The sequence below is a fragment of the Girardinichthys multiradiatus genome, chromosome 19 (assembly GCF_021462225.1).
Source record: "Girardinichthys multiradiatus isolate DD_20200921_A chromosome 19, DD_fGirMul_XY1, whole genome shotgun sequence".
In the NCBI taxonomy this organism is placed as follows: domain Eukaryota; kingdom Metazoa; phylum Chordata; class Actinopteri; order Cyprinodontiformes; family Goodeidae; genus Girardinichthys; species Girardinichthys multiradiatus.
Genome location: NC_061811.1, coordinates 29,319,404 through 29,344,700, shown reverse-complemented (window position 1 = coordinate 29,344,700; position 25,297 = coordinate 29,319,404). Strand labels below are relative to the sequence as shown.

The 25,297-nt window shown below is 38.3% G+C and overlaps 1 protein-coding gene across 2 annotated transcripts in view; it reads right to left on the bottom strand.

Annotated features, from left to right (window-relative positions):
* Positions 1-25,297, bottom strand: part of syne1b (spectrin repeat containing, nuclear envelope 1b) — a 138,930-nt gene that overhangs the window by 58,707 nt on the left and 54,926 nt on the right. For both annotated transcript variants that reach the window (XM_047345974.1, XM_047345975.1), the window contains 30 exons: positions 25,045-25,203; positions 24,516-24,698; positions 24,300-24,401; positions 21,082-21,285; positions 20,769-20,976; positions 19,025-19,137; positions 18,730-18,935; positions 18,502-18,651; positions 18,075-18,366; positions 17,792-17,964; positions 15,840-16,149; positions 14,486-14,650; positions 13,817-14,173; positions 13,603-13,739; positions 12,538-12,715; positions 12,146-12,328; positions 11,892-12,035; positions 10,509-10,664; positions 9,639-9,803; positions 9,377-9,549; positions 7,326-7,479; positions 7,063-7,206; positions 6,585-6,749; positions 6,128-6,445; positions 5,776-5,931; positions 3,672-3,842; positions 1,608-1,934; positions 1,347-1,499; positions 399-566; positions 28-210 (listed from right to left, as the gene is read on the bottom strand). In XM_047345974.1, the coding sequence (XP_047201930.1) occupies positions 28-210; positions 399-566; positions 1,347-1,499; positions 1,608-1,934; positions 3,672-3,842; positions 5,776-5,931; positions 6,128-6,445; positions 6,585-6,749; positions 7,063-7,206; positions 7,326-7,479; positions 9,377-9,549; positions 9,639-9,803; positions 10,509-10,664; positions 11,892-12,035; positions 12,146-12,328; positions 12,538-12,715; positions 13,603-13,739; positions 13,817-14,173; positions 14,486-14,650; positions 15,840-16,149; positions 17,792-17,964; positions 18,075-18,366; positions 18,502-18,651; positions 18,730-18,935; positions 19,025-19,137; positions 20,769-20,976; positions 21,082-21,285; positions 24,300-24,401; positions 24,516-24,698; positions 25,045-25,203 (5,697 nt within the window). The remainder of the gene's footprint in view (positions 1-27; positions 211-398; positions 567-1,346; positions 1,500-1,607; positions 1,935-3,671; positions 3,843-5,775; positions 5,932-6,127; positions 6,446-6,584; positions 6,750-7,062; positions 7,207-7,325; positions 7,480-9,376; positions 9,550-9,638; positions 9,804-10,508; positions 10,665-11,891; positions 12,036-12,145; positions 12,329-12,537; positions 12,716-13,602; positions 13,740-13,816; positions 14,174-14,485; positions 14,651-15,839; positions 16,150-17,791; positions 17,965-18,074; positions 18,367-18,501; positions 18,652-18,729; positions 18,936-19,024; positions 19,138-20,768; positions 20,977-21,081; positions 21,286-24,299; positions 24,402-24,515; positions 24,699-25,044; positions 25,204-25,297) is intronic.

Genomic DNA, 25,297 nt, shown 5'->3' with positions numbered 1-25,297 from the left:
GAATAAATGTGTTAATCTGTCACTCACACGTTGGGCAGTGCTGCAGATAGCAGAGAAGCTGTCTCCTGTTCCCTGTAGGTGGGCCTGCACTTGTTGACTGATCTTAGCTTGAACTTGAGCTTGATCTGTACAGCCGGCAATAAGACCTTCTCCTTTTTGCTTCAAGCTGGTAAGGCGCTCCTCAAAACTTGCTATTTCCTCCATTATGGCCTAAAAATATTGACACAAATAGAAGACTTCAATTAGTGGAGATATGTATTAGGCATGTAAAGAAAAACGGTACATGGTCATTCCTCTTAAAGTTGAAAACTATCTTTAATGCCATGCAATAGTGTTAATGAAAACAGACTAAGCATTGTGAAAACTGATTGTGATATTAACACGATATAGTTCACCACCTTGTGTCGGGCAAGTTGCTGAGTAGCCATCTCCATGTTTCCAGTTTGCATTGAGTCTGAGGTCACAAGCCTACTGGACATCTGTAACAACCATTTCTCAACTTCCTGCAGCTCACTGTTGTAATCTTCGTGTTCTTTCACCCACTCCACAAGGCTCTGCACATGTGTCTACAACAAACACAAACCAGATCTTTATAATTTAACAAGATGTAGTAAGCAGAACATGCTGGTCAGAGGTTTGAGAGAATTGTCAGGTGTTTATCATCTTCGGGTAGTTAAGTTTGTTGCATTTAGACTTGCTGAATATCTGTTTTGCTGTGAGTGAAATTATGAAAGATGGAGAACTACATCCAAAGACTTTAACTTCATAAATCAACACCAAGATGGTAGAAAGTTTGATACAATGCACTAATGCAAATGGACAATGATTCCTAAACACATGAAGACTGGTTTTGGACATGGATCAACATTAAGCATCTGTAATGGACCCGACCTTAAACCTGTATATGTCGACTTAAAATCTGGGTCTGTGGGAGCAAACCAACCAATTACAATGAGCTCTGCCAATTCCTATAAGGAGAGTGCTCAATTATTCAGCCAAATTTAAGCCAGTAACTTGTTGATAGCAGCACAAAGCATGCAGTTTCTCTCCAACTTGCTAAGGAAAATGAAGCCAGATATTGTTGAGGGTGTTTGCATACACTTTAGCCTGTAAAACACATGATTCTGACCCAGTGAGAATTAGAGAAAATCAACAATCAAGTCAAATTAGTGCATCCAATTCTTGTTTACAAACGTAATAGAACTTGTTTATCATTAAATCATTTGAAACTGGAAAAAGAGAAATAATTATTATAATATTCATGCTATATCAATAAACCTTAAATAACCTTAATGCATAATAAAATGTATGGTTTAGTTACAGTGCAGCAGAAAGAACTTGCTTACCTTGGCCACCAAACAAAGGTCTTGATAGTCAACCAGTAACTTCTTCATGTTCTCGCTGATGATGGGGTCGTTAAACGAATTGAGTAGAGCCTCTCCTTTCTCAATGACACATTTCACAGCTGGCTCATGGGATTCTACAGTCTGTTGAACAGTCTGTGTAAAGAGTAAAGAGAAAAAGAGTAAAATATTAGATGATTTGTTTTACAGTGATTTCTACGATTGTCCAGAAAAAAAATCATATTTCAACTTAATTAAACTTACCTTATATTTTGCCAACTGAGCCTTTTTCTGGTAGAGTTCAGCTTTTGGTTCCAAACTTGATGCTAAAAAGTTCTTTGTCTCCTTCACCCACTGGGCCTGGGCTTTATATTTATCCATGAAGTCTTTGGAGAGTGAGATGTATTTCTCAAGGGAGCTATGCTCGGTGCGTAGAGAAGTTGTTAACTCCTCAAGTTGAAAGAGTTGAATGTCCACCTCCTCCCTGAGCTGATCTGCCTCAGGCTCTTCCAGGAAAGCCATTGCCTGCTCTGTCTTTTCCCTCATTGCCTTCAGGTAAGTGTGACCCTGCTCCATGTCACCCTGAAGAGCCTGGGGTGACATTTTGTCAGTAAATGTTAAATAAATACCATATTTGACAACTGATAAGTAGTTCTCCAGATGGTCTGAAACTACAGGTCCTTCTCAAAATATTAGCATATTGTGATAAAGTTCATTATTTTCCATAATGTCATGATGAAAATTTAACATTCATATATTTTAGATTCATTTCACACTAACTGAAATATTTCAGGTCTTTTATTATCTTAATACGGATGATTTTGGCATACAGCTCATGAAAACCCAAAATTCCTATCTCACAAAATTAGCATATCATTAAAAGGGTCTCTAAACGAGCTATGAACCTAATCATCTGAATCAACGAGTTAACTCTAAACACCTGCAAAAGATTCCTGAGGCCTTTAAAACTCCCAACCTGGTTCATCACTCAAAACCCCAATCATGGGTAAGACTGCCGACCTGACTGCTGTCCAGAAGGCCACTATTGACACCCTCAAGCAAGAGGGTAAGACACAGAAAGAAATTTCTGAACGAATAGGCTGTTCCCAGAGTGCTGTATCAAGGCACCTCAGTGGGAAGTCTGTGGGAAGGAAAAAGTGTGGCAGAAAACGCTGCACGAGAAAAGGTGACCGGACCCTGAGGAAGATTGTGGAGAAGGGCCGATTCCAGACCTTGGGGGACCTGCGGAAGCAGTGGACTGAGTCTGGAGTAGAAACATCCAGAGCCACCGTGCACAGGCGTCTGCAGGAAATGGGCTACAGGTGCCGCATTCCCCAGGTCAAGCCACTTTTGAACCAGAAACAGCGGCAGAAGCGCCTGGGCTACAGAGAAGCAGCACTGGACTGTTGCTCAGTGGTCCAAAGTACTTTTTTCAGATGAAAGCAAATTCTGCATGTCATTCGGAAATCAAGGTGCCAGAATCTGGAGGAAGACTGGGGAGAAGGAAATGCCAAAATGCCAGAAGTCCAGTGTCAAGTACCCACAGTCAGTGATGGTCTGGGTTGCCGTGTCAGCTGCTGGTGTTGGTCCACTGTGTTTTATCAAGGGCAGGGTCAATGCAGCTAGCTATCAGGAGATTTTGGAGCACTTCATGCTTCCATCTGCTGAAAAGCTTTATGAAGATGAAGATTTCATTTTTCAGCACGACCTGGCACCTGCTCACAGTGCCAAAACCACTGGTAAATGGTTTACTGACCATGGTATCACTGTGCTCAATTGGCCTGCCAACTCTCCTGACCTGAACCCCATAGAGAATCTGTGGGATATTGTGAAGAGAACGTTGAGAGACTCAAGACCCAACACTCTGGATGAGCTAAAGGCCGCTATCGAAGCATCCTGGGCCTCCATAAGACCTCAGCAGTGCCACAGGCTGATTGCCTCCATGCCACGCCGCATTGAAGCAGTCATTTCTGCCAAAGGATTCCCGACCAAGTATTGAGTGCATAACTGTACATGATTATTTGAAGGTTGACGTTTTTTGTATTAAAAACACTTTTCTTTTTTTGGTCAGATTAAATATGCTAATTTTGTGAGATAGGAATTTTGGGTTTTCATGAGCTGTATGCCACAATCATCCGTATTAAGACAATAAAAGACCTGAAATATTTCAGTTAGTGTGCAATGAATCTAAAATATATGAATGTTAAATTTTCATCATTACATTATGGAAAATAATGAACTTTATCACAATATGCTAATATTTTGAGAAGGACCTGTATAAAGACAGTTTAGACAAATAGAACGTGCACACAGTGTTGAAACTTTTACCTCAAGTTTCTTCATCTTTCTCTCTAAAGCAAAGCGATCAACTACATCAACACTAATAGCTACAGTGCTGAAGTTATTCTGAGCTGTGCTGAGCCACCCTGAGAAGGTGGTGAAAACACACTGTGCTTCTTCAATTGAAGACACCTCCTCTTGGAGCTGTTTGATTGTCTCCTGTATTATAAAACAACAATAAAAGCAACATTACAGAGAGAAAAGGTTGCCGAAACAGAAGATCTATCTGATGCCTAACAAATACATTTGACTTTCAGAAACGATTTTAACGCACAATGGCTTGCAAATGTATTCATTAACATTTTTACATTTTGTCATGTTTCAACCACAGACTTCAGTGTATTTTAATGGGGTCTTTTATGTGATAGACCAACACAAATAACTAAACTGTTGACTGGAAGGGAGAAATATTCATGGTTTTCAATAATCTGAAAAGTGTGGAGTGGGTTTTTGTTCAGCCCCCAGAATAACTACCTTTTAGATCTGCATTTACATCCGTTTTGAAGCCTTGCCAAATATTATTTGCTAGATTCAAGTCTGGACTTTAACCAGGCCAATTTACCACATGAATATTGTTTGATCAAAATCAATCTATTGTATTTCCTGTTGTATGTTTAGTGTCTCCAACAGGTTTTCTTCTTTAACACGCTTGCTTTAGCTCCAACATGGCTTTATCAGGGATTCTTTTAATAGCTGCTTTATTCTTGAAACGTCTGCATAAATGCCAGATTTATAAAGTGCACAATTTTATGTTGCCCTGTCAACATATTTTACCATTTAAGTTGTGGATTTCAGCAGCTTGTGCAGAGCTACCATGAGCGTTTAGGTTGCCTCTCTGATTAATTACGTACCTGTCAGTTTAGGTGGATGGCCATGTCTTGGTAGGATCGCAGCTGTGCTATACTCTTAGTTTTCAGATGATGGACAGAGAAGGGATTTGTGAGATTTTACAGAGCTTTGGATACTACCTATTACCTTTAACCTAACACTGCTTTAAACTTTTCTTCAGCTTTATCCCTGAGCTGTCTGGTGTGTGCCCTGGTTTTCATGATGGTATTTGTTCACTAATATTCTCAACAGCTGTATTCATACTGAAACTAAATGACACACAGGTGGACTCTGTTTACTCTTTTGGTGACTTTTACAGGCAAAAGGTTGCTCTGCATTTTATTTAGAAGTATTAGAGTAGTGAGGACTAAATACAAATGCATGCCACACTTTTGAGATTTATATTCTTAAACAAGTTGGAAAACCATGCACTATTATCTTTCCACTTTCCACTGGCTGGAAAAATACGAACAAAAATACGAACAAGCTTGTTGATCTGGTCAAATACAAAACTGCACAAATGATGTACAAAGTAAGACACAACCTGCAAACATACAGTAGATGTTTTCAGACAGAGATGGATGCTATGAACTCGGAAGGAACAAATGTCTTAAAATTGTCAGAACAACTTCTCTTTTATCTGTGGAGCGCAACTGTGGAATAGACTCAGCATAGAAATACAGTATTTAACTGAGGAGGGCCTGACTTATTCAACGGTCATGTATTTGTTTCCGTCAAACTGTATGTATGTGTGTACAATGTTTTTTTTAAATATATGTATGTGTGTGTATGTTTAAACAAAGTATAATGGCTAATGCCAACAAACGGATCCAACAACATGATGAGTCAAGGACAGTTTTGACTTTAAGGCATGATTTATCCATCTTCCTAGCCCATATCGAACATAACATCAAACTCTTTTTCTGCAAATAGTGTAAAATCTCTGTTGATTGTATATGCTTTATGATATTATACTTTTCTGTTTCTTTTACTCTTATTTTTCTATCATATTGGAAACTAACTGATGATTTTATTAGTTCTTTTTTATTAATTATCTACTACTTTCTGGTGGTCTATCACATATTAACAGACATAAATAATTGTATTTTGTGGTTTAAAGTGAAAGTTTAAGTGGTATGAATACTTTTGCAATGTATATTGGTTTATTAATATACAACAATATATAGAAGCACAGACAATGTGTTACAATAAATCAGCTTTCATAGATACATTTTAGAGTGATTTTGTAATTAGCTATTATTACCAATAAATGCAGGAGCAGTGCATGGTAGCGGGCTGTGATTTGGGTGGCTCTGGTACTGATCCGGCTGCTAATGTGGGTTTCATCCAGAACCTGCTGAGCCAAAAGAGTAAGGCCCTCCATTTCCTCTTGATAAACAACCACCTCTTCCTGCCAGCTCTAATAAAAGAGGGAATATCATTACCGTTTCCAGATAAACCAGTTTGGCATTCAGCAAAAGTAAACCTGGAGCATCCTAATAGTTTTTGTTATAATTCTCACTATATCGTAACAAAAACATTTCGTGCTGTTTTCCATATGAAGATAGAGAATTATGAAACGTACATTTGCATGAGTATTTCATCTGTTTACCAACCTTCACCATCTGTAATTGAGCACTTTTAGTGGCGCGGTCAGACCGCCGATTAGAACGCAGTTGAGCTTTGGTTTCCATGCCTTTCAGCCAACTGTCAAGACGCTGAAACTTCTGCTCCATCTGTCGAAGTTTAGCCAGGGCGCTGTTCAGCTGAGCGCGGGTGTCAGCCAGCTGAGCCTGATAGAGCCTCCACTCCTGCTGGAGAGTCTCAAGTGCTCGGTCCTCTATCTGAGGTAGACCCCAGGGGACGACCAGCTCACGACTCAGCAACAAGGTGTTCAGCAAGGCCTGGCCTTCAGTACAGTGCAGCTGCAGTTCCTGTAATTAAATAGTTCCTGTTGACCACCCCAATAATTTCCTTGTTTTTGTAATTTTATTAAATACAGTTTCTTGCATAAAGAACAACTAATGTTTAGTAACATTAGCAGGTTAATATCAGTAGAGTTTATTTTCAAACCTGCAGCTTTTGGAGGGTATCCTCCAGCATATCGACATCTCCCTCAAGCTGGGTGTAGCAGCTGAGCTTCTCCTCTTCTTGCTTCAGCCACTCCTCAAATGAATAAAGGTCCCATTGATACTCTTGGTGAGCTTTCACCAGTTCCTCAGCTTTGCCAACTGCCCTCTAAGGAACAGCACAGAGTAATACTGAATCCATTATCAGAGTTAATGGCTTTTTCTCACATTTTCAAGGACGTTTGGATTCCTGTTTACCCTCTGAGTGATAATAGTGTTGTTCCAGAATGAATCTCTATTGTTTTATAAAGCAAAATATAAACAATCAGCAATCAACCTTGTTAGTTAAGAAGGAACGACTTTTTAAATATTACCATTGTGCTAAAAAGATTTATTTTATAGAATCCAGTGAAAATATGGTATCAAAGGTTGTGAGTTACATTGCCGACAATGAATTATTTAGATTTTAAGATTATTATTACCATAGCATTGTCTTTGACAGTCTTATATCGCTCCTGAAGTTCTTGGAGCTCCAGTTGAGCGACATAGTTTTCAGTGATTCTGGCACTTTTTGCTTGAATGGTGTCCAGCAGGGTGTTGTGGCTGAGCACTTCCTCATACAGCAACTAAACAAAAAAAACAAAAAAAATTACATCAAATTACATCTGAATGAAAGTTGTACTAACTAAATATGAATGATACTAATAATAAAAAGTTGTCAGCATGACAGAGAAGGCTGTAGTACCTTTGCTTTGCTTAAATTAGCAGTTTTGTCTCTCATCTCTGGGCACTGCTTATCAGTGACATCAAGACTTTCCTCTACATGCTCAATCCAAGTCAGAAACTGGCAGACGTCCTCTTGGTAACTCGTCCACTGGGACAACGAGCCTTCCAGCTGACTGTGGGTTGTAAACATTAAAATAATGTGAGGCAGTAGTGAATCTAATAATTTACAACACAAACCACATATCTATTAGACATGGTCTCTGATAGCTGTCACTGGCCTCACATTTTATTTTCAGACCATTGATAATAGTACCTGTCCTCCAGCTGTTTTCTGACCCTACATCTCTTACTGTTCTGCTGAGGCATTTACCCAGTCATGCCCCTAAACTCTGGTACTGCCATGTCTTTAAAGAGATTTTTATTTATTTGGATCTGATGTACTTTCCAATATTAAAACTTGTCTTCTGATGGGAATTATTCAGGTGATTTTAAACATCAAGCTGTTGGTTAAAAAAACAAACACCGACCAATCTGTTTTCAAACATCTTAGGCATTCCTTTCTAAATATAACCTAAGTATAAAAGGCATTACAGAAGTCAACAGTCTGGCTGCAAAACTTAGACGTTTGAATTTATTTATTGATGCACTGAGAAACTGACTGGTGACCAAATTTAGTCAGTCTTTAGACAACAAAAGCTAAATGATTTAAAGCAAAGATGCTCTGTTTTATTTTTATATAGCTTTCAACCCATGCCTGGTTTAGAATATGATGGATTTGGAATTGCAATCTTAGGTGAGGTTCTAAATTCTGCAGGGAATACATAGAGACTGCTGCTTTTGTAATGCTAGCCACACTTGCTAATGCCTGCAAGACAGTTAGAAAAACATTTAGCGCTGTTTTTATGTCTTCTTAAATTGTAGTTCTTAAAAAGAAACCAGAATTAGTGAACCAGTGTTTTGAGGTCAAAGCTTTACAAAGAACCAGAGACCAGAAATCTGGCACAAAATCTCTAAGTTGATTATGTATTCCTTGGTTTCTGTAATTTTGCTTCTCAAAGACCTTAGCACAGATTTTATCACAGTAATTCTGACATTTTAACACCTCAGTTGGAGCTGTGTATTGGGATTGAGAAATTGCTCATGGATGGTTTTCATTCTACCAAGCAAACCAAAGGTTTATTGTCGGGCTGGTGGAGTTTGTTGTCTCCTGTAACTTCTCTTACATGTGGGTTCCCCCAGTGACCCATTGTTGGCCCAATGCATTTCTCACTTCACATGTTACTTTATTCAATAAAAAAAGAACATATAATTTAATTACTCTGCACTGTTGATGATTCACAAATCTATAATCTTCTTAAAAGGAAAACTAAATCTCCATTTGAAAACTTGCTTTACTGTTCAGACAATTCAAAATCAAACCTTTCCTAATCTTGGGGAAAACACTGAACTAATACGGTTCCTTTAAATTTGACAAACAAAAACTTTAAGAAAGGATCAATACCTTTATTTAATCTACACTAGTCTATTAAGAGCTGCACTTTGGTATTGGTCGCTGCTACATCTTGCTGCTCCTGGCTTTTTTGGACTGGCTTCCAGGCCATATTGGAATTAACGTTGGAGATCATCATTAAATGGGTTAAATGGGTTCTCAATTCTCAAATCTTAGAACTTTGCAGACTCCTTAAAGATGACTGATGTCAGGTGAGCAGGAGCTCTTGAATGGAAGAACAGATTTAAAACAAAGTGGAAATTGGGCTCTCTCTGTAACTGCACTTAAAGTTTGGGAAAGGCTGCTCTTTCACATTAGGAACTTTTTAATACTTGACTCCTTCAAGACCTGCTGAAAAACATTTGGATTTTCAGGCTTTTCATTCAAAGGAAGATTCAGATATCTATTTTATTTACTTTTGTTTCTATACTATGATATAATTTTATATATATATGTGTGTGTTTATTATGCTGTTTACTGTTCTTTTTTACAAAGTTTACTTGTATGGGTTTAATATATAAAGCAACAAAATTGCTTAGCTGTTCTAAATAATATTAAAAAGAAGATGAAAAAAGGAAAACCTTTTGCAAAGAATCGCAGCAGAGAGCAGGGCATCCCAGGAGTCTTTTAGCTCCTGTATTTGTTTTTGGATTAGTGGCACTCCTTCAGCTGAGGTGTTTCTCTGCACTGACTCTCCTCTTGTGACCAACATCTTCAGCTGGATCTCCTTCTCCTGGCGAGCAGTCAGCAAGGCCTGGTGCAACAACCAACCACACACATTTATCACAATCCAATATTTATATGCATTGGGCAGTTTTAAACAAAATCAGTAATTTTCTATACCTCCAGCTTGATCATTCTGCTATCAAGAACACTTTTGTCAGCCGTTGGAGCGCTGTAAGTCTGCAGCATGTGGCTGGTGTCAGCCACCCAGTTCTGCAGCTCATCTAACCCTCGGGAGAAGAGCTGGTGCTCTGTAACGATCCGATCGATGCGGGATGCCTTTTCCTGCACATCCATAAATATAAAACCATTACACTTCCAAAGAATTACCAGTATAGGTTGCAGAATTTTTTTCAACAAAAGTTAGGAAACAGGCAAATTTGCATACACAAAATAAATACACTTGTGTTTAACAATGAGAATTTTGTACCTTTTACAGTTTATCACCTGTAAAAATAACCTTGAGTCGGTGGTCCCTCCAATCTAGTGCATCTGTATCCATTCTATTGATACCCTACAAAAGCCCCAGTGCACAGCAGGAGCGGGCAATAGGAACTTAGAATTTGCAGCAAAATGTTTTTCCGCAACTTCTTTTCAGTTTCGTTTAGGCAACTGTATGGCTTTGAAATAAATACTGGTCTTAAAAAAATTTTTGAAATAGGCTCTTCAGGACACCAGTGGCATAAACAAAGTGTGATTCTTATCACTAAACTGCACACAATAATTGGATTTAAAAATATTTTCAAATTTATTCATATTGAATAATCCTCCAATAGAACCAACAGTGGAGAAAATAGTAAAAATTAAAAATTAAAAACAATCCAAGAATACTGCTAGCTTTTGGGGATTTCAAACATCATTAATTGGAATTCATCATTGTAATGATAAACCAAAATTCTTGTCATGATACGACATTTTTCAAGATAAAGATGAACAATTTGATAAAGGTCCATCCCCAGGTGACAGGCAGTCTCACAGGCATTACTTTACCTTAGTAAGGTTGGTTAAAGCTAGGCACTGAGAAGAGAGCTGCGAGACACGGTGCACAAAGCCCTTTCCGGCCGAGTGTTCATCCCACAACAGCTGGGCCTTCTCTTTCAGCTTGTTCAGCTGAACTTCGTGAGAAGCTAAGTCTTCAAGCACAGACTGGAAGAGCACAAGCAGGTTATCACAGAGGCATGCAAGCTGACACACAGACTTATAAGACAGGTAAATTAGGTAAAGAGCAGGTTGTTAGGGATGACAACATGGCAAAAGAAAAAGCGAATGAGGAATGTTTGCAAGAATTACCGACAGAAAAGCTGATATACAGTCCAGCTCTAAGGAGATAACCAGTGGGAGGTAGAAAACAAGAAAGATATTCTAAAGGCTTTCTTTACCAAATGTTTATTCATATAGGCACTATTGAGCAGACACATGGTTAGCAAAAAGAAGAGGAATGTGCTGGCAGTCAGCAAAGGCGCATGAAAGTGCATTCGAAACAAAAACTAAAAGTTAGAGATGCACCAGGAACTAAACGGTGACGGGATTCAGCTGTTTTTATGCTTGACCGCCCCTGATTGGTGATTGGTCGGTCCGAAACAAGAAAAATTAGATCTTTTTCCAATCACTGAATGCACCATATCTACACTCTAACACGTCATGCATACAACAACACTCTTTGGTGTGGAAATTGGTACTGAGGGAAGAAGACTCAGTAAGCAATTTACAATATCATTGAGATGTTTATAAGTCAAGTCAGAGGAAGTGCAGAAGGTGTGAGAAGCTTTGAAAAAGATAACTATTTTCCACCAATGCATTTCAGCTGTTCATTCAACCCGCTCCTTTAAACAGGGAGTGTGACTCTGGCAAATAATAGGAAGCTCAGTGTGTTACAGCAAAGTTGTTCGGTTTTAGTTTTTTAAAGCGTACCATTCTATCTGTCATGGTACACACTGGATTAGTAAATGTTGTCAATCTTTCAGAAATCTCACAGTTAAGGTGATGTACACAGAGACTGATGTGTGCAGTTAGTATGCTAACTATACTGATCATGCTATAATCACAAATTTAAGAAGCTGAAGAAAGCTTAAAATCAGAATCTCTGATTGGTGCATCTCTACTAAGCATTAAATATTTTATTTGAGCTGGAATGATGGCTGTCCTGCAAATGGAAATAAAAATGGCTGCCATGCTCCAGCATTGACTGATTGCACTTGAATATGAATATATTTATATTGTAATTATATTTATACTGTTTAATTTGAGTACTGTATTGCACCGACTACGCCAAAACAAATTTCTTGTATGTCCAAAAACGTACTTGGCAATAAAGCTTTTCTGATTCTGATGACTGCTTTCAGATGGTGTCTGGTTGATTTTGGACATTAGTACCTGTAGCTTATGAAGCTCCAGCTTCTTTGCTATGAGATCATGAAGTCGTGTGCTACTCTCCTGCACAGCCAGCTCTGTGGCATTCAAGCATTCCTGAAGAGGATCTGCACTTGCCTCAAATTCCTTCATCTGTAATATGAGGTTCTGAAACACAAGACACAAGAGTCTTAATGTCAGACTCAGAAATAAAAAGCTTAAGAGAATAATATGAGGAACAATCCCCAGCTGTTGAAAAGAGGCGTTTAAATGCTTACTTGTAAGCCTGTCTCTCTGTTGTGCAGAGTGGACATGATGTTCTTCCAGTCTTCTCTGGCACTGTTCATTTTACCCCGAATTGCGTCTGTTTTGTCTTTAGCTGCGATGCTACAGACAAGCTCTCCATTTACAATCACGGCATTCAGCTTTGACTGACCTTGCTCTTTGTCATTGAGAAACTCCTAACAGGGCAAGATACAAGAGATAAGGTTATAACTTATACATATAACAAAACAGCAGTTGGTTATTACTGTAGATATGTTTACACCTGCTCAATATTCAGCAAACGATATCACCCAGATGTATTAAACATTTAAGCTTTTCTGAAATCAGCTTTGTTTTTTTGAAGGGGATTAGTGTCTGAATTTTGTCTGAAAATTATGTGACAAACCTGAATCTTCTGGAAACTAGACGCGGCTTCAGTGAGATTTTGAGGTGCATCGAAGCATTTGGCTGTGTTGATCTTGGCATTCACCAACCATTGTTGAAATTCTCTGAAAGCTGAGCGGAAGCCTTGATCCAGGACTTTCTCTTTGCTCTGACACTCTCTGGTGGCTTGAAGACTCAAACTGGAAAAAGGCAGTAACATTTTTTTAAATATAACAGCCAACAGACAGAATCATTTGTAAATCCTTATGATTTACCTATCTTACATATAACTTTGTCATCTGTGATTTCTTCAAGTGTGGTTTGTTAAACAAGTTTAATGGATGTCAATACGCTTTACTGAACACAGAAAACGACCTTTAGAAATACGCCATTGAGGTTTATCTAAATAAAAAACAAAGTAATTTATTTACTTGTCTTTTTCCTGTCATTATTGATGGAAAACATCTGTTAACATCTGATTTTAAGTCTTGCCACATAATCACAATTAGACTTGGGTCTGGTCTTTACACTCTAAAACATAAACATCCTTTAATTTAAAGTCCAGTGTAGCTGTTGTATCCTGGCTGCATATTTTAGGATTGTTGTGCTGCTGGAAGGTAAACCTCCCCCAAGTCTCAGGTTTTTTGCACCCTCTGATAGGTTTTTTTTTTCAGGACTGAACTCTACTTAGTTTCATCATACTTAAAAAAAAAAGCATTATCATTGCACAACACTGCCACCACCATGTTTCCCAGTGTGGATTGTAAATTTAGTGTGATGTGCAGTTTTAGATTTTGGCCACATAAAGTGTTTGAAGACCAAAAGTTCAATTTTGTTCTCATCTGACCAGAGCACTTTCTGGTACTTGCGTCTCCAACGTGACATGTAGCAAAGTTTAAATGAGATTTCTTATGGCTTTCTTTTCAAAACAACCTTCTTCTGGAACTCCTTCCATATCGCTCAGACCTGTACTATAGATGATTTAGTTTGTAGGCCTACTGAAAAGTATTTCAGTGGTTGTAAAAATGGGTAAAGCATTATGAAGTGTTAGATCTAAAAAAAAAAAAACTAATTGCATTTGTCTGACCTATTATAGTCCTTAATAAGTGCAGACACTCTTTCAGACAGAGTGGCCATTTCTCTGGAGAATCGGCACAGATCATTGAGCTGAGTCTTCAGACGATCAGACATAGCCTCAGCTTTGATGAGTTCATCCAAAGTCTCCTGCACATAGAACAAATGTGTAATGAAGACTGTCACATGTCCATAATGTCCATAACGTTTTGTACAGGCGGACCTACCTTTGCCATTTGCCAGCCTTTAACAGCTTCCTCTCCTTCATTTTTCTTCTCTGCCTGGCCCAGTCGAAGTCGGCAACCCTGCAGCTGACGGCTGAAATCCTGTAGATCCTGCTCCAGCTGTGCTGACAGACTACTGAACTCCTGCTCAGAGCTGGATATCTGTGAGAGTACCGTCTCCAGACTGGCACGTGTCTGAAGAGCTGCACGCTCCCACTGTTCCCATGATGACAAGAGTGCTGCTTCCTCTCGCTCCATCGCCTCGTATCCTCCTGAACCTGTGTAATCTCTTGCCACTGCCCCATATCTCTGAACACGGTTCAGCCTCTCTCTGCCTCGCTGCTTAGAGTCAAGGAGCTCCTGTGAAAAGAAGAGGCAAATTAAAAATGTAATACAGTAAACACACATAGTATCTTGACAGCAGCCCCAACTAGTCTGCAACAGATTTCTCTTGGAGCTGCATTCAGGTTTTCACATCGAATTCTAATTACTGTGAAGGGTAAGATGAAGACAAGCAGTCAAGAAACTAATAACAATCATCTTAATAATTTTACACACTTCAATTAAAATGATACATGAGAGGCAGATCTCTTACATACCTCATCAAGGATTCTCAGAACTAGTCTGAGTCAAAAAATGATTTAAAGTTTTCCCAGTTTGCTCTTTTGTTACCTGTATTTTGGAAAGCTTTCTTTTAACGCTGACTGAGTCTCCTGACAGGTCAGACCAGCGCTGAAGTTCCTCTTTTGCTGAAATCAGCCAGTCGTTGAAGTCTCTTACAGCATCGAGGTACTGCTCATGCTCAGACACGATTTTTTGCATGGACTGCACTTTGCCCTTTGTGGAAAAAATTATATGTTATTACTATACATTGGATAATAGACAATGTCTACATTATGTCACATTTTCTTCTCAGGTTGTTTGAATCTAATGATGAAGATAATTCTTATTAAATACAGATATGCAAATGTTTACTAATGAAATGGGGACTTACTTTTCATAATGAGGAGATAAAATAAATCACATTGTATTTAGGACAGTTTCATTGTTTGTTTACCTAACTATGATGAGAGTTTTCAGCTAATAACAGACTACTTACTATTAGGCATGGGTCAGAGTGAGATTATCCACAGTAACCCTCTGTAAACATAACATGCTTTCAAAGTATCGCAGTATTTACACAAAATATTAACACACTAATGTATCTAACTCCCAATAATTTACAAGTTATTGTGGAGAATATTTGACTTCTTTTTGGTTCTGCTCAGGTAGCAACTCAGCAGTCAGCCACGTAAGACCGCCAACTGTTTGATTAAAAGTAATGGGTGGCATTCTGTTATTTACACACCTCGACAGTCGGTGTTGTTTTTTTTGTGAGTGAAAATATTTCAGAATAACCAAAGGTGTCTTTCTTGCAGAGGAAAGTGTAGGCTTTGTTTTCAGTCAGCTGACCAGCAGTGTGCATAAAAATGTGGGAGCGCTGTGTTTCTTTATACTCCCATCAGCCAGAGAAAATTCCAGTCACTCCAGCATTTTTTCTAGCATCTCGTTAAAAGGACTTTCAACTATGAAAACAAAATGATGACCTTTGGAAACTGTGACTTCTTTAAGCATCGGCCTCGGGGCCACCGATGCGTTGCTTGTAATTGAGCACAAACCCCATCTACCAAGAGACTGTGCTCCATATGCTGCTGCACACCACCAGCACACTGATAAGTGCTTCCTTTGTTACAGAGTTCCTGAGGTCAAGTTGCATTTTTCCAGTTCATTGTCACCACTATTGTCAGGTTTCATGTGGTTTCCAGTGCATAAATTTGAGTTTCCCTAATCTTTGAATACTTTTTTGGAATACTTTCTAAACAGTCTTATACTACACCTGTCACGTTCTAGACCTTTTGTTTTGAACCATTAATGTGACAAAGTTTGATCCAATGTGATGCAGTTTCTTCATGTACCAGCCCCCCAGAAAACATCTAGAATTTACAATCTGCAAACATTGCTTCCCATAGATCTGAATCTAAATTACCTTGATGACAGCTGATATATCAGCAAAGTGTGCATGGAACTCTGCCCTTGACTCTGGTCCAAATGTTTGGTCACCAGTTTTTTCATTCATCTCCACTGCTTTCTCACTTAGGTGTGACAAAGCTGCCGCATGAGTGTCCACATCAGCTTGAATGGCCCGTAATCGTTCAAGTAAGGCACACTTCTCTTTGAGGCCTGGTTGCTGAGGCTGAGTCATCCCAACCTCCTGCTCAACAAACTCCATCCACTGCTGCAGTTGGCTCTTATTTTCCTGAAAGGTGGTCCACTGGGCAACGGTCCACTCCAGGCGACTGAATAATGATAATATGTTAATTAGTGCAGTACTGCTTATGACACAACAAATACGTGTTATAGTGTCTTCCAAAAGAATTATTACTTGTTCAACTTTTTCACATTTTGTCAAGTTTAAACCACAAACTTCAATGTATTTTTTATGTGATAGACCAACACAAAAGCCCCTTTTTGCAAAGAAGGGACTTTCAATCATTCCCCAGTATTTTGTAATTTTGCAAGCCCTTCACGCATTTTGACACAATTTTACCTGAGTAATTTCAATTTCAAAGGACCACACTTTCCCTGATAAAAAGGTCCTGGTATGGCAGTCTGACTTTCAGATTACCCCGAGATTGTTGAGGGGCAAGCAGCAATGATTTGTGGACCCTTTCTTGCAATGTTCAGGCTTGCGCTCACCTGCCATATTTAGGACCTGCTTGTTGTTGTTTTCTACTTTATAAGAGATTCATATTTAAGCGTACTAATTATGATCAAGAATGAACCAAAGGAAGAGGACATACGATAGTTGGTCGGACGACGAGGTCCAGGCTCTTTTGAGCATTTTTGCTGATGAAGACATCCAGCAGGACTTTGAGTCAGCAACACAGAATAATCGGGTGTACACCAGAATTGCTGCAAGACAGTCTAAGCTCAACATAACGCACACAGAAAACCAGATTTGGCATAAGTAGAACACAAATTACCCAGGGTTCCTTTTACCCGCGTGAAAAAAAAAGGTATTTAAATCCTGGGACTTTTGGTGGAATAGGGGCTAATGTGGAAGAAAAACAAAACATTTTTCAAACCACTTTCACTGCATTTGTAGCTGCAATTTCTGCCCATTCTTTGCCACAGTTACGGCTCCAAGACTTTTGGTGAATGTCTCTTCCAGTTTTGCAAAAATACCTAAAGATTTCATGTCTTGCCACAAAATTCTTATTGAATTTAGTTCTTTAACTAGGCCATCCTAACATAAATATGCTTTGATATGACCCATTCTATTGTAGCTCTGGCTGTATGTTTAGGGTTAGTGTGGTGAACCTTTTTCTTCCAAGTCTTTTGCAGCCTCTAACAGTTTTTTCTTTCAGTGTTGCAGAGCATTGATCTTCCAATCAACTCTGAACAGTTTCCCAGTCCCTGCTGAAGAAAAGCATCTCCACAGCATGATTCTGCCACCATCATGTTTTACAGTGGGAATGGTGTGTTCAGGGAGATGTGCAGACAGTATCAGTTTTCTCTCTCATGTGATACTAATGAGGAACCTTCAGAAAAAGGCTGCATTTATATTGAAATGAAGTTGCACTCACAGGAAGCCTATTAACGAAAAAGGTGACTTCAGAAGACAATCGGTTGATTGAAGTTTCATTAAGAGGTATCAGAGTAAAAAAGACTGATTTTAAATGCATGTGACACTTAAAAATTGTATTTGTAAATAAATTTGAAGCCTATTTAACCTTTTCCCTCAACTTTATAATTCCCCTTTGCTTCACAGTGGTCTACCATATGAAAGCCCAATAACATTCATTTAAATGTGGTTTTAAAGTGGCAAAAACTAAAAAAGGCTAAAGGGTGTGAATACCATACAAAGTACTCTGTTACAGTTAACAGTCTCCTCTAAAATCCTTTCTCATAGTTATAGAAGGAGAACATATGTCATACCTGTGGCAGCTTATTGCAGTCATTAGCATATTGGCCCATGCATCCTTTAGGTTCTGGAGCTGCGAAGATATTGTTTCCTGCTCCTCAATCCTACTGTGTTTTAAAACCTGTTCTGCTTTTCCTACGGTCATGTTGAGTTTCACTTCACCCTCACCCTTCATTAGCAGGATATCCTTTTAGAAAAATGGAAAAGGAACTATGACCCCACTGTACACCCATTCAAACGATATAAATTCTGCAAAAAAAACCACAAAAAGAGCAGGGTATGGCTTTGCTTACTGACCTGTATGAGTACTTGTCTTTTTTCTAGAGTTTCTTTATTGCCAACAGTGCTATTAAGTGAAGTCAGACGCTCCTGCACCCCATTAAGCCAGACCCAGGTAGTGTGCAGAGACTCTTCAAAGGCTTGCTGTTCTTGTAAAGTGAGTTGGCAACTGCGAAGCCTCTCCCTCACACACCTCAACAAGGCCTGGTGCTGGGACTGCAGATGAGCTGAGACTCTTGTCTCGCTGCCGTCCCCTCGTCCGCCTTCGTTCAGAGCTTGCCCTTCCTGACAGAGACGCTCAAACGAATCCCTGCGTTACATTCATAAATTATTAGAGGGGGAGTCAAAAGAACTGGTGTCATCCGGATTCATAAAGAATGGATTTATTTGAGGTTAGAAAAAAATGAATCAATCTCATTTCCTTAAATATACACAGCTTAAACACCTTTCTTTGAGAACTTCTTGCTGGTATTCCTCCACTTGTTCAATCAAAGCTCTTTCAGAACCATGCTGTTTCGCTTCAAGTAGATCTGTAGTCATTCTGTTTTCCATGTGTTCCAACCACCACCTGAGCTTCTTGAGGCGACCCTCAAACCTATAAAGGTTTTAACAAGGTCTTGCTTAAAAATGGTAGATTCACAAACAGTATTATACAACTAGTTTAGTCTGGTACCCTTTCATGAGGGACGCACTGTCCTCAAGGATCTGCTGGTTCTGTTTACACTGCTCCACAAAGCTGTCCCAGTCCTGCTGGATGGATGAAAGGTGTTGCTGGACTTGCCCAGCACTGGCTTTGGGAAGATGAAGAAGAAGTTTCTCTCCTTCCTCACAGACCTGCTTTAGTCGTATCTCACCTTCCTCCACGCGATCCATCGCGCCCTAAGACACAGACCGCATCAATATGAAGTGTTGCAACATGCTTTCCTCATTGTATTTTACTTTAGATGAGTAAAGATAGACTGTATCACCTTGAGTTTTTGCAGTTTACGTTCCACTATTTGAGTGTCTCCGGATCGATCAGAGCATTCTTTCACAATCTCCCTTTGCTCTGAAAGCCAGTGATGGAACTCCTGGACAAGGTCTGAAGATGCAAATAAATGCAAATATTTTCAATTTGAACCACATTCAGACAAATATATAAAACTGTTATGGACGAATATAATTAATTTGCTTCAAACTGGTTACAGCCAAGATAGTGTATGTATAGCAATGACCTGGGACTTGGCATGGATGCCTTGTGTAAATGAGCTTGTAAGTTTGTACTTTAGAATAAGATTTATTAACAAAGAAATTATTTCTTTTTTTAGCATAGAAACATCCTGCAAACACTTAATCAGCATGTTGGCTATCCTGATGGATTCTAAAACCGCTTGGAAAGAAAACAGCAGTTTCAGCATTCCACCTTGTCTTCAAGATATTGTTTCCACTTTACTCTCAATATTTTAACTTTAATCATGCAACAAAATTTCAACTTTTCTGTCAACATTTAGATTTTTTTCTTCAACTTCAACTTAAATTTAAACTTTATTCTGTAATGGAAAAGCCAAAAAATATAAATACTCCAAACATCCACTATTTTTTCCCCTCCAAATGCCCCTAATGCACTTTTGCAGCCTAAACTAAGAATCCTACTAAACGTATTTCACCACCACCTAGTGGTCAGACTTTGATCTATCTCAGGTTTCTAAAAGTCGAAGTGCTAGCTCAGCAGATGCATGGATATGTGGATGTTGGCTAATAAACCCTCTAAATATTCCATATCTAAGGCAGGTAGTGCAATAAAAAACACTCCAACTTACTAATGTCTTCTTCTACTAAAACACCCAAATAAACAACAAGTGACATTTGTAATTTTTTGTTTGTTGCGTTTTCACGACATAAGGCAGTAATGGAATGCAAATGAGCAACCTTTGTATGTATATATATATATATATATATATATATATATATATATATATATATATATATATATTTATTTATTTATTTTTTGTTACAATCATTCAAATTAGAAATCTTGTTTATATATTTCAAGTATATAGCAATGAACTAAATGATTCATGTAGATAATTAATAAATAACAGCTGATGAATAAATATTTCACTAGAAAACCGGTCAGAGAGCGCAGACCTCCACCAAGGCCACTGTGTGCCAGCTGCTGACAGGATGAGGAACCATGTAGGAACTCCAAGTTGTCCTTCCATGTTCTGGCAATAATAAAGAATCCTTCCAAAAAATCCTGGATCCAGGATGTAGCATCACCACTAATCTAATCATCAGTTCTTTGTCCTAGTATACACTTTGTCTGACTCCTTCAAAACCTTTTGTGATATTTTGCAAACAGAAGGACTGAAGCAGAGTGATTTTGCGGTATTTAGCTGTATATGAAACACTGTGACGATATTAAAGCAATGGTTGTTCAAAAAAACATATACTGTAATTCATTTTCAAAACCATGTTTGAGAAATGGCATTAATTAAGTAATCTACATAGCTGAGACTGGAAAAATTGTCTTAATACTATTGTGTCTAATGTTGCTAATTCACATCATACCTTGATTTACTCTAATTGTAAGTCCAATAATCAAATTAACAATCGAATTCTTGACAGCACAAATAATACTTTTTTTCTTTTATAAGCAGGAAGCATTTTAGATGGATGGATTTTCATTAAGAAATGTATATAAATAAAGCTCTGTTCAGTTTTATGTCTTACCATTGAACTGTTGCTGAAGACAGTTTTGTAATGAGCTCAGTGTCCTCGCAGAAAGCTGGTTCACAGACTCATAAGTCTTGATGAGGTCGGTAAGAGACGATCCTAAGCTGGCCAGCTCCTCAGAGGGATATTTTCTGCACAGGTTGTTTAGGCTCTCCCTGGTCGAATCTATACTTCCCTGTTGATTTTGAAGCTCTTTCTGAAGGTCCTGCCAAACATGTTCATAAATTTAGTTCATGTTTTTGACTTAAAAATCTCTGCCAAAGGTCTGTTCAACTGTTTTATTAATTTCTGACACTTATTTATGTTGCACCTTTACTCTGCAGATGTCCTCAGGATCTGATCCTGTTGGAGAGGAAACCAAAGAGTCTTCCATGCTTTTCAGCCACGCAGACATCTGTGAGATGTAGTCTTCCAGCTGTTTACGTTGAGAACTGAAGTCACTGAGGTTTCCTCGGACTTGCTCATGTAGCATCTGAACAGTGCTGATCTTCTTCCGTAGGTCATTCTCCAACACCTGTGTGAGATTGTGTTGTAAAAAGGAGTGGGTCATTATTTTACATTTTATTTATTTACGCATCAGTAGGCCAGTAGGACCGGCTATTTTCAGTATTAGGTGATTAAAAACAGCCAGAAGAAAAACAAAAAGTACATGAAACAATTTGAAAGGAGTCTTATTTCCATGTCATTCAGCCTGCTACAACAAAGAGCTACACTTTGGGCCTGATCTTCAAAGATCCCAAATAGCGGGTACTAGTTTGTGTGTACTATAAATAAATTGTACATGCAATAAGTGGGCATGTTGCTTGCGATTTTCAAAGATTGCGCGTGCAATGGATAATAGGTACAGACCGCCCTAATTAAATTAAGAGATTGCATGTGCTACTGGCTGGAACAAGAGGAAAAGCAAACAGATTCTCTGCTGTGGTGCTAGAAATATGCAGGAATTGTTACGCTGAATTATTATAAATGATCCAGTTGCTGATTTTTTCCTTCTGTTCTGTTCGGCCCTTGCTTTTCTGGACTGTTACAGTTAGTTAACTTTTGTTGTGCTACTCACAGCAGGTTTGTCTTCTGCCCTGATGAGATTATTTCTCTTATCTTGCACAACATAACTCGCAACAAATTGGACAATCAATATTAACAATACAAAAGATAAATATGTCTGTTAATTAATTTGTCTCCTTTAATCTTTTATTTCTTTTCGGAGACTCACCGGGTTCTGTTGTTTTTGTGAGAGTATATGTTTGAAGAGTTCGGAATTTATCATAAACAGCCACAATATTTAAGCCTGAGCGTAATATTAGCAACATAAAAATAGATTGTTGTAATAGTTGGCAATCTGTATGTTATAGCTTTGCTAATTTTAAAACATAGAGTTACATAACTGTCCTGCAAAAAAGTTAAATCGAACATTTATAAAAATAAATTTTCCAATGATTTTACTAAATTTGTTTTGTTTGTTTTGCCAATATTTGAACAATATTCAACATGTTTGATTGTTTAAATTGTTTTTGGGTGACACAAATTAATTTTTAACTGCATAAACAATACTGTCCCCTGGCATATGTTCACATTTAAACAACATAATCAAACTGATCAAGACAAGGTTAAAGCATACACTGTCTTTGTCACCACATGGAAAAGCTGCCTTAAAATGGTGATTTTTCACTTCCTAAGAAGTGATTTTAGTATCCAGTTTGCAAATGAAAGATTTAATCTGCCTTATAATGTCTTTAATTCTTTCCTATTAATTATATTATCAACATCAAAGCACAGTGGGTCTTTTGCATGATGTGCGATTGCAGGCTGTGTGCGCTTGATCAGTTATGTGCACATTTTGCCATGATCAGGTTTGTGCGCGTTCAGCAGATGATCACTGACAGCGACGTTACGCTGGAATGATGTTGAAGTGTTGCAAGGAGTTTTACCATAGGAGAAATAGCATGGCTTTGGTTTGTGATTGGCTCCAAATCAGAGCTTAGATAATCCTACATAGAATCATCTATTTTTAAGATTTTTATTTTTGACAACCCAAATCTGTTGGCATATGTACAGAAGATTCTTTCTCCCAGTCATCTGTCATTCTATCTATACCTCCTTCTGGCCAAAGTGACAACAGACATTTTTGCGTCCCAGTTAGCACCTGCATATCCAACGTGCTAAATCCACACGTAAAAATTGCGCCTGCAAATCGTTTTAGGTTTTGAAAATCGCATTGCGGGTGGTAAGGGATGACATTTGCATATCCTCCTCCCATGAATTTGTGCATTTGGATCATTATCATATGTTTTGCATATTCATCAAGGCAGCCACGCTAAACGTTTGTACCCGCAGTTCCGCTGATTTTGCACACGCAATCCAATTACCACCTTGTCAGTAGATCAGCTTTGCTGACACAAACAGCTTTGCGCAAATCTTTTGAGGATCAGGCCCTTTGTTGGGTGCTGGTCATTATGCTGCTTTGCCATTTTGTACTTTTACAGGTTTGGATGTTTAAAATTCAGCTTTTTTAGGAATGAAAAGGAGCCATCTGCCACAAGCTGTTAATTTGTACTCGCTGTAGGGACATTTTGTGGAATTAGCGAAAGGGCAAATGACCGGGAGCTGACTTCAATAGATCCAAGAAAAGCTGAATGTAAAATAGCATAGTTGCTCTGTTTAATTCTTTAAAACTCTCAACTTCTGTCTGTTATGGATCATGTGATTTGGATGGAATCACATGAAAGAAGTCGACTGCTGACTGGGAACATCTGGGCCTATTGATCCCCGTCTATTTAAACTTGGCTGCTCCTCATACCAGTGGCTGTCCTTGCTCTCTCTATAGCAGGCAGTCCAGGTATTTGGTTTGGTTTGGATTGCTTTGGTTTGGTTATATGCCTGTTTGGGCATATAGGGTTTTTGCATATTCACTCCTCCATAAACACTGAAATCCAGAACCTAATTTACTGATGTCAGGCAATAATTTAATTGTTCTTGGTTAATTGTTTGCTTTGTCTAAACTTAAGTTTATAAAAAAAAATATTTGGCTGCTGAAATCGGTGTGTCTCCTCTTTTTTGTCATGACCTTAAGAGCTACGGAGATTAATGTTTAATGCACTAATTCTGCTAATTGTCAATTAAGATGACAAAGACAATGTAATATGTCCCCTACATTACCATTTTGTCTTTGGTTTAAAAAAATAGTAAAAATAAAATAAAATAGGAGTGTATGTGTGTGTGTGTGTACATTTTGCACACACACATACACTCCTAACAAAAATAATTAATAAGTGTTCACAGCAGAAGGGCAAGAAAGAAACATCCTGAATGCTAATAGTTGTAGTTATTACAGAAAATCCGTCAAAATGTTTCTGACGGGTGAAAGATTTTGAAAGGCACTGCATTTGGTTGCAAATCTCTGATCTCTGTTTATTTATTTTTGCAGGTCGGAATGCATTCAGTATGTCTTGGTCAGTGAAAGCAAATGCAGTGTTATTTGTATAACAATTAATAAGAAATAAAATCGTATTTCCTTTTGTTATTAAACACCTGCAATTTAGCTGGAGTTTCTTCACTGTGACAGCTCTTAGTCAGCTCGGACACTTTGTTTTGGAGGAGATCAAGTTTCTGGTCCTTCTCTCGAATTTCTTCCTGTAGATAAAACCAGAAAAGCATGTTTAGATGCATGCATTAACAACAGATCCTGATTTATCAGAGGAAAACAATTCCCCAGATCTTCTAAGACCCCTGAATCTCATAATGTACCTGTAGCCCAGAGAGCCTTGCTGACACCTTCTGACTATTGCTGAAATTGTTAAGGATTTCATTCAGTTCGATCACACAACTGCTTGTCCAACCCTCAATGTCCTGACTTAGGTTGCGCACGTCGCCCCACAGTTCCAAACTATGATGGAGGCGATCAATGTTGTCATCTATTTTCTCAGACATCTGGAGAAGAATTAAATGGGATCAAATGAAGCACCCAAGATGGCAGTCTGTTTATATCTTGCATATAACATCTTTGGTGTATATCAGGCCACAATGAAAGTGACGACGGTATAAGTTTAAAAAGAGTTGACATACAAACTACACAGAAAGTTGCCCCTGCTTTATTTCATTTATGTTGAAGGAAGTGTGGCAAAAAACAGACACAAATGTTTAGTCATCGTGACTAAAAGACAAAAGTTATGCTGTTTTCCTATTAACTTGCTTCAAATGCCTTTTTAACTATCTGCTAGTAACTAAAATATTAGCACACTGTATTGATCATGAAGTATCTTTAAGACAAACTTACATCCAGCCAGTGATCAACAGTTTTCTCCATATCTTTCTTTATCATTTCACTGTCACACTCTGGGATCTTCTTCAGTTCAATCACGAGCTGTTTTCCTTTGCCTGAAAACTGATCCAGCTCCTGTTGCTTGCCGCCTATCTCTGTCTTTAGTGATTCATGCTTTAAAGAAAGTGGACAAAGTAAAATGTATTAATAGAGAGACAATGAATCAATTGTTTTATCACAAAACACCAATCTTAACAGTTCTTTTGTC